Here is a 9789-nt window from a genome sequence, read left to right as displayed (position 1 = left end):
TTAATCTTATGGAAATATATTATTAATTTATACTAAGTAAAATTCTATCGTATGTTATTAATAAAATATTATATTTATTTATTTATTATATCATTATTTTTATTACTATATTAAATTAGTGATTTAAAAGTGGTAATTAAAATATTGTTAAAGTAAGCAATAGATAAAGTATTTTGGTTTAATTATTCTATTTTTATCATTAATTAAACTAATAATTTTTTGTGGAAATATATTATTAATTTAAACTACTAAAAGTCATTTTTATCTTATTAATAAAATATTTTATTTATTTATTTATTATAGTCATTATTTTTATTCCTATATTAAATTAGTGATTTAAGAGTGGTAATTAAAATATCTAATTTAATATAGTAATATAAATATTGTTAAAGTAAGCACTTGATCAAGTATTTTTGTTTAATTACTATATTTTTATCATTAATTAAACTAATGATTTTAATTTTGTTGAAATATATTATTGATTTATACTACGTAATATATATCTTATGTTATTATTAATATATTTTATTTATTTATTTTTATTATATTAATCGCTAATTTTTTACTTTTTTTTATCTCTTTTTATAATTAATTAGTGCACTAGTTAATTGTCACACATAATTATTTTATTAATTTAGAGTAAACTGTAATCTATCTTAATTTATTCATAAAATATTTTAATTAATTAATTAGTTTGTTAATATATTTTAATACTACATTAAATTACTTATTAGGGAAATAACCATTTTGTTTAGGTTAATTATTTTTTAGGTATATTATAAAAAGTAACTCATTCTATTGTTTACATTACATTTTTCATTTTTGGCACTAACACATGAAAATGTTTTCCGGTGTACTACACACTAACTCCAACAAATGATTCATTTTCATTTTCACTTACACTAGTTCATTCATTTTCACTTTTACTTTCACTTACACTAATTCATTCATTTTCACTTTCACTTTCACTTTCTAGTTACACCAGGTAAAGTGCACTAACCCCCATTGGACAGGTTTCAATAGAAAACTCTGATACCATGTGTCAAGAAATGGAATCACAAGTAAAAGCAAAACACTGACAGAGAAACACAGATATACACAGACTCGGGTAGGGTATGTGCCCTACATCCACATAAAAGATAACAAAGGTCTTTCATTAGTTTCTATATTATACCTTTTTATAGGACTTTCCTATAACTTCTGGTGTCACCCCATTTCTACAAGAGATAGAGAGAGAGTTTGGGAAGACTAAGAGAGGTTATACAGACAAGAATGCTGAAAAAATTGTAAGAAACTCAAACGTGGGTGGGCATCTCATTAAAACATAGGAAAAGATGTCTTAGATTTTCAAGAGACAAGACAATAAATCCCTATATAAATTTCCAAAAGATTATGTATCATTACACAACTAAAAGCAATATGCCTGAAACATCTTAAGATTTAAGACAAGGCCAGAAATCTGAGACACTCAACACTATGAACAATTGTTTATAAGGGATATGTTACGTTGATGGAAACTGAATGCCAAGAAAAGCCTGGAGAGTAGGGTTGAAACTTCCTCCACATTAAGCTGGAAACACTGCGATCCTGTTCCATTCATGACTTTACCATGATAGAGATGCACTGGTAGAAGAGATGTAGTGTCACTCGTTTGAAGCATTCTTTCTCCAAAGCACTAATCCAGTATCTCAAACATAGCAAGAGAAAAACAAAGTGAACTCTTTACTTATTTGGCAGTTACAGTTGACTATTCTGGAATATTTATAATCCAGTAGACATACATAAGCATCCGGTAGCAACAGCCATTAACGATGACATATTCTCCTGCAGTAATGGTAAGGTCATGCAATAAAGACCTTGCCAGCAGGCCCAAGCATTGAAGAAGTCGGACCCGTGGATCAAAGCATCGGTTTTCATTTCTAAATCTCGTATAGAGCTCTTAAACTCTTGCTTTGGTACGGAAACCAAAGGAATGAACACTGTAGCACTCACTGTTCATTACCTAGCTTTGAATCCCTGATGCTTTCGCAGCCTGGGCAATTGTGCAGACTCTCATGAATATATATGTCACAATCAAGGCAGAAGTGGTGCTTGCATTTTGGACATGCAACACGAATTATGGAATTGCTTCCTGAAAGGAAAGGATTAAACAAGTGAAAAGTGAGTTGAACTTTTGTCTAGTAACTGGAAGCACTCAAATCCATTGATACTGAACAAGGGATCAGAAGATCACTATTAAAGGTGTCACCAAGTATAATACAAACATTATATGCATCCTCTTGAGGAATTATTGTGCTCTCATCTAACTGAGACTTAATTTTTTCCAAACATGAAAAGAAAGACATTCCACTGCTTGTGTACTCAAGACATGCTATGCTGGAAGTGAGTCTTTTCAAGCCTTTTTCACCTGACAAAGAGATCAAGGGAAAACCTTCTATTTTCAACTGCTAAAATAAAAAAAAAAGTTGTATTGCAGCAAGTTCCTTATCTGTAAATTCTTATGATCACATTTCAGTTCCACTTGTTTCTCCAATTTATCCACTTGTCTGCAGAGTATTACAAGTATATTTCTGTTCCACTCGCTTCTCCAATTAATTCATTAATGGTGATTCTCTCACTTGGAAGAAAAGTCTTCATAATCCCGACTCTCAGTTCTTAAAAGTTCTCTCAAAGATTGCCAGGATACAACAGAATCTAATGCCACACACAGAGGCTAAACTGAAGCCTTAATCCTCAAACGTTAGACACCTAAATAACAAGCCTTCATTTGATGACTTCATCTATTGACTTTCTCAATGGTTTACACTGAGGATTCTATCTTTTGGAACAAGTAAATTTTGCTCCACATAAATTTATATGTACATTGTAGTTGATATTGGTGGAAGAGTGGTCGTGTGGGGTAAGTGTAAAATCTGGAAATCCTCAGACTTTATACGAATCTGAACAAGTCAGGGGTAAGGTAATCCTGGACAGGTAATCCATCTATAAATCTACCAAAAAGTCCCCAAAAAAAGTGAGTCCTCTAGATGTCAGACTTTGAAATACAAGCAGAAGATTTCTCCATCCAGAGATACCCTCTCCAACTTCACATTCTGCAGCTCTCACATCCCGAGAGGATGAGGGCTCCCTCCTCCCTCCCTACATCCCTTTGAAACAGAAAGGGAGGATGAGGTGGCCTTTTTTCCTGTTTGTCCACAGAAAAAAAAGAGCAAGGCCGAGGAGCAGAGAACTCCCCCTCTTCCTCTTTATGACTTTTGTAGAGAAGGGGAGTGTCTGCACCATTTTTTCTCGGCACAGACCCAGGGCCTTTCTGCCTCCTCTTTTGCCCAGGGAGGGAGAGGGTATGTCTACTTTTTCAATTTAACATTCATTTTTTATTTTTCCATTTGATTTCACCTTTCTGTTTAATTTGATCTTTCATACTTATTATTTCTTAAAATAATCCGTCTTGCCTTTAAAAATTCTTAATGTTCATATATAATATCTAGGTTATCCCATTAACTAATGCTAATTTAATCTTACCATAAGAAATTAAGTGTAAACTAAGAACATTCAAACCTAAAATAGTTTTAAAATATAGATTAACTAATTTACTACAGTAGTTATAGTTTTAAGCCTTTAGTTTGTGTATGCATTCTATATTTAGTGTTTTTTACTTGAAATTAAGTTTTTAAAAATAATTTATAAACTTAAGCCAATTGAGTTTTTTATGAGTTAAAATTTAAAATACATATATTAAACAGTAAATTTATTTTTTACTTTTAATTTTATTGCCAATCCACAAGTGCAAGATCATTTATCTCACTAACTCAAAAATTTGGAAATCCTTCGACTTAAATTTAGTTTCACTAACATCTAGCTTTTAAAATCAATAGGACACACAAAATCCTGTGAATCCAAGGATTAATAAATCTGTGAATCCAATCACACTACACCCCCCCCCCCCCCCCCCCCGGCCCGGCCAAAGAAAAATAAAAAATAAAAACCCCTCTCTCCCTAAGATTAATTGATCAATATCATTTTCAAAGTATTTTCAAAGCATCACCCTATGTTGGAGAGGTAGCAGCAGTTTAAACTTATTAATGAGTGGGGATTAATTGATCAATGACATCTTCAAAGCATATATTTGAGTGGCAACGGTGATTTAAACTTAGTAGAGTCTTTGTGTGTGTGTGTATGTATGTGTACATCATCATCTAATGGAGTTGCAATACTCAAAGAGAAAGAGAGTAAAAAGACATGAACAAAACCTAAGAATTTTTTTTGTAAAGATTGGGAATTCACAGTTTCATCAACACACTTTGTTTTTTTTTAAGACAGCATCAAGTTAAAGTAACTCAATAGTTACGTTTTTGAGAAACCACTAAACAACACGAAATGCAAGTCATGTTGATCATTACTTCCTAACAACACTCTTTATTAATTTATTTTATAACTTGAACTCTAATTGATTTTTTTTTTTGACAAATTTGATCCAGCAATTTGAAAAAGGCCTGTTGATCATTTTACATTTTAAATACTATTTCACACTCTACATTAAGATAAGAGAACAATAATTACTTCATAAAGGTCATTGGTTCCCTCCCCTGAAGTGCAATGCACCTTCCAGTTTTATACAGGAGAGCTAGCATGTAATGCAGGATGCCTAGGGACTAAATAAAATCAGCGGCTCCAAAAACTAATATATGAATTACATGCTCCTTGAAGCTTTATTGGTCAGCATCACTCAATGTGTTCTTCTTATTTTAAACAAAAAAGAGCTAATTCCCCTGTGCAAGGGTGATAAAGACAACCATACTATGTATAGGCATTTATTAAGCTGTCATTTTGGTTGTCTTAAACCATTTGAACAAGTGTAAGGGTAGTTCAATTAAACACCCCAGTAATTGTAAATTTCAGACACAGGAATTAAATGATGCACATAAAATCTAGTAAATTCACATTTCAAAACATATATTCAGTAATTATTTCTTTTGTTTGAATGTGCTGCAATGACAACATCAGAACAAAATAAATTAATAAAGAAGAAAAAAAAACAAAACAGGGAAGCTGAAATCACACTTAAAATCTCATTTATCATAAAGGACAGAATCCTAGTTTAATTCAAGGATAAAGTTTCACATGTAAATACTTGTTTTGGAACTAATTCATCATAAAATAACAATATGATGCATTTTATATAATGTCATACATGTTGAGTGCTACGCTGCGCCATTGATGTCTTTGTCTGCTTATGAAAGAAAGCTTATATATGTTTCCATATTGTCTTTTTTTTCTTGAATGGTGTGAAACTTTTTAATAGCATAAAGCTATAGATATAACAGCATGATATTTTTAACTAACAGAATGTAATCACAATATTGGATGGCTCTCTAGGCAAAGATCCTAAAGTCATAATATCTTAATATTATTTTCACTATATACTTACCAGGGTTTAGAAGAGTCTGCTGGCAACCAAAACAAGCTTTAGGCAATTTGTGATTTACATTACTCTTAGGTACTTCAACAAATGGATCAACCGGAAATAGATGATGGTAGGATCTTGCTAAATGGGGAGACGAGACAAGTGTCAGACCACATATACGACACTCTGTAGGAAGCTCACAAACACGTGCTTTACATCTCGGACAAGTGTACACTCCTCCAACTTTAGCTGTCTGATGACATGAACATATTGAGACAGCACTCTCACTTTCCCTTAGAGGGAATCCCATCTTAACCATATTGGCAGCAGCGAATTCCGCTATTGCTGGTGGTGGAGGTGCATGCTCTAGCAGAAGCTCTTTAAGATGTGACTGCCAAAAGAAAAGACGATTTCCTGAATTGTATTTGATATTGGCTAAAGAAACCCAAGTATGAAAAAAAATTAAGCTATCTAACACAAGTACCATACAAATGGACAGCTCAAGTAGAACCAACAGATCACACTCAACCCGCAAAAATTCATTAAAATGACTCACCTCATCCAATGCCACAGAATATAACCCCCCCGTCTGCTCACACAGATGTTTGCATATGTACATTTCAGCTGATAGGCCAATAACCGAACACCTTATTTTCGCATTTTTACATTTCTGAATTGTCTCCATTATATCCCCTGGGTCACAGGTACTGAGTGCAGAATATAAGATTAAAACCTCCCGGTGACCATATGTTGGAATTTGGCAGAGGCAGCCATGAACCAGATCAAGGGCGTTTTGTAAGGAAGCATCACCTGAACACTCCAGTTTCCCAAGCAAAGCCTTTATATGTGAATCAGGACTGCCACCTAGGTCGGTTAAGCAATGCGCTACACCATCTTTTATGATTGCCAGACCAATGTGACTAAGTGGGTTCTGATCAAAGAACTCTCTAATAAATACCTCAACATATTTTGCTACTACAGCTCTTCGAGTTGGCCGGAAATCAGTTTCTGCAGCTGCCTGCGTGGACCAAATTAGAACTTCTTAGTTTACCTGTTGTTAACCGAAGCAAATGAAAAACCCACCCATGGGAAACATGAGAGGATGTGGACAGAGATTTTAAAATAAACAGTTCAAAAAACAAAATTGCGCAGCCTTGAGGGAGAGGACACAAACATCAGCAATCTACCATTTCTATCACCACAAGTAACCGTTCAAAACTAACATCAACTGTTTCAGGACATATATAACCTATCGTGACTAACACCAAATGTTTCACTATATATGACGGCTGCAACGAATTCACTAAATCCCTATGCAGAAAACGGATTGCCAACTAGACCCCGATTGACCCCTAAGTTCTCATTTAAAAGTTTTCTAGCTAAGATATATTAATCAAATGATATTCCACTGAAAACAAAATAAAATTTACAAAAAGAATGGGTATGTTGATGTATAAGGAGACCAACCCTTGAGAGATCGATGACGACGTAAAGATACCGAATGAGGCCTTTCTGGATCCTGACTGTGCTAGAATATGACTGTAAGCGGCGGCGGTACTGGGCATGATGGAGGGTGGCGCTGTCGATAGGCCTTAGGAGACCATACTCGTCTTCCTGCAGCGATTCCCATGATCGCTCGTCAGCGTAAGCTCTCTCCCAGGCCTCTAAGCCCCTCCCATTCTCCTCGTCTTCTTCCTCGTCTTCCTCACGCTCACTAATTTTTTCGCTTCGGCCGCTTTCTTCTCGGTGTCGCATTCGGAGCTCCAGTCCGACGCCGCTCATCTCATCGCACAACCGGCGGCTGCCTCGCTGGCTTTGCTCGCTCTTCAGTACACAGTGCCGAGTACAGGTGACTCTGTTGACAAAGACCTGCAAATCTGTCACTTCCCAAGCACCGAATGACCGAAATGTATGTCTGGTTAGAAATCGAAAGTCGAAACAAGGTCTTTCAATCATGTCGTGCGACTCGCCGGGTCGACCCATGGGAATGGACGAGTCACTTGGAGGTGGACTTACCCTCTTATTTTCCAGCGAGTTCAAAAGAAGGTGAGTTAAGGATTTTTGCAAAATTTGTCAAAAATCAGATGAATTTAACACAACTCTCATATCTAAGACTTAAGATCTTAACCATGGTTGGGAGCACAGCCCCCTTACCCTATAGATAGCTACGCCTCCTAACCATGGTTTCAATTTGGTTTGACTCGTTACATAATCCATTATTTAACTCAAACCGAGTTCAAGGTAAAAATGGGTCGAGTACAGACTTATTTACATGATGACTAATAATTGATTTAAGTTCAAGTTTAACACATGACCCAATAAATCCATATATAATTGATTTAAATAGAAAGAAATAAAAAAAATCTAGTTCAATATAATTAAAGTGGACTAGACCATTTATTCTTTATTTTTGCAATTTAGAAAAACTTATCTATCCATATAATTTTTAAATTTATATTCCTCAATTTCACATAATTACATACATTTTTATCATATTTTGTGTGTATTTTATTTTCTTAATACTTTAAGTAGTTTAACCTACAATCAAAGGATCTAATCAGGTTGGGCATATCGATTTTTATATACATACCAGACACCCTTAAATTCAATATGTATCAGTCGATACACCTCTTCTATTAGCCGTATCCCCAATGCAAAATCTGCTACATGCTACAGATAAGGGATACATCTTCCCCTTATTAGGATTTGGATATACATGTTACATTCGATTAATAAAATGGTTAGGTTCATGTAAAACTGTGTTGAAATGAGTTGTAAATTATATAATTTATTACCGTAATTGTAGGAAACAATTTGTTCCTTGATTTGTTCCTGATTCTAGGATCTAATTTGGATCTAAATTAGGTTGTAATTGTATTATAAAAAGCCTCCGTTTGGGAGAAGAATACATTGGAAAATTCTTTGAATCTTTGTTATTACTTTGGTTACTTTGTTTGACATGGTATCAGAGCGGGAAAAGTCTTTTGCTGTTGTCGTGGACGAAGAAGATGTCTTATAGTCGAAGACCAGAGCAACAACTCTGTCGCTGAAGGAGAAAAAAAATAGAGCAAATTTGCTCTGTCGTCACCGTGAATGAAGAAGACGGTGTGTGTTTTATATTTTTTTTCTTCGGTCGTCGCATAACACCACCGAATACTGCCACTTGAACTCTGCTGGAACCCACCAAACCGCTGCCGAACCGCCATCGAATCACCGCTCGGATTTCCAGTGCATCACCAGCCTGGCGAAGAGGAAGAGCTTCCTTTGTCATCGCCGTGAACAAAATCGCTATCACAGACACCGGAGGAAGTTCCGAAAGCTGCCAACGCCGAGTCACCGCTCGGCCTCCCAGCAAACCCAACTGTCGCGGACAAAACCAGAAGACTGTCGTCGCCAAAACCAGAAGGAATGCCGTCGCCAAAGACGAAGATGATGAGGTATGCAAATTTTTTTTCGCTTAACTTTGGTCTGATTTGATTATTCTGCCGACCCGGACTCTGACCGAATTGGACCGAACCGGACTACTTCCCGAATCGGACCCAAAATCGGGTCAAACCAAATTTCTAGACCGGACTAGAAAAAAAAATCTGAATCAACCCAGAGACAGACAATGGGGAGTTATTGTCCAATCTCTATAAAAGGTAACAACCGGGTATGCACTCACTGCGAGGAAAAAGGTCATTCGTAACAGCTTTGTTACGAGATTATTGGTTATCCGGAGTGATGAGACTTCTCAAAAAAACCTCGAAAAAAGATTTTTGGGGAAAAGTTGTTGCCTACGACAAATATTGCCCATCCAGGTATTATTGATAAAACATCAGTATTCTCTGCATATTCTAAGAATAAAATTTGGATTATTGATACATGTGCATCCGATCACATGACGAGGGATTTCGGTCAGTTAAAATCTGTCCTACCTTCTCCTCAATCCGTTATTTCCACCGCCAATAGTAGTACCTCTCCTATTACCGAGGAAAGATTGGTTATCTTGTCGAATAATCTTACATTAGATATTGTCCTTGTTGTTCTATCTCTTGAATACAATCTGTTGTTTGTTAGCCAACTTACTTCAACTCTTGCTTGTACTGTAACTTTTTGGCCCTCATTTTGTGTCTTTCAGGACATTCTATCCCTGAAGATTCTTGGTTATGGTGTTAGACGGGGCAAACTCTACTATTTGGAGTTGACAGAGAATGGGAGATCGAAAATCAGTCAGGCAAATCAAACTAGTAGTGAAGACAGTGCAAATCAAGCTAGTAGTGAAGACAGTGCTCAAACAACTATATGGTTATGGCACCAAAGACTCGACCATCTTTCCTTTGGTTATCTTAAGAAATTGAGACCACAAATTTTTTTAGGTTTGAATAATTTGGATTTTCATGGTG

At 35.5% G+C, this 9789-nt stretch overlaps 1 protein-coding gene across 1 annotated transcript; it reads right to left on the bottom strand.

The window, feature by feature from the left end:
* Window positions 1-1688: 1688 nt before the first annotated feature.
* Window positions 1689-7280, bottom strand: LOC137962784 (general transcription factor IIH subunit 2-like). Its single transcript, XM_068809857.1, has 4 exons — window positions 6872-7280; window positions 5961-6422; window positions 5429-5795; window positions 1689-2131 (listed from the first exon to the last, which is right to left on the bottom strand). The coding sequence occupies exons 1-4, from the start codon at window positions 7184-7186 to the stop codon at window positions 1989-1991; spliced, it is 1287 nt and encodes a 428-aa protein (XP_068665958.1). The 5' UTR covers window positions 7187-7280; the 3' UTR covers window positions 1689-1988.
* Window positions 7281-9789: the final 2509 nt, after the last annotated feature.

This window comes from Aristolochia californica, unplaced genomic scaffold (assembly GCF_029961685.1).
Source record: "Aristolochia californica isolate CCGP_79_NKW_82.1479 unplaced genomic scaffold, dmAriCali1.0.hap1 SCAF_4, whole genome shotgun sequence".
Taxonomy (NCBI): Eukaryota; Viridiplantae; Streptophyta; class Magnoliopsida; order Piperales; family Aristolochiaceae; genus Aristolochia; species Aristolochia californica.
The sequence above is the reverse complement of the archived record's forward strand: the minus strand, read 5'-3'. Positions and strand labels throughout refer to the sequence as shown.

Bases quoted from the DNA above. Each gene is read 5' to 3' on its own strand.
- LOC137962784 (XM_068809857.1), bottom strand. From the start codon at position 7,186: ATGAGCGGCGTCGGACTGGAGCTCCGAATGCGACACCGAGAAGAAAGC. The intron at 6,423-6,871 runs GTTGGTCTCCTT...TGGTCCACGCAG, and splicing joins TCGTCATCGATCTCTCAAGG to GCAGCTGCAGAAACTGATTT. The intron at 5,796-5,960 runs GTGAGTCATTTT...TTCTTTTGGCAG, and splicing joins ATTCTGTGGCATTGGATGAG to TCACATCTTAAAGAGCTTCT.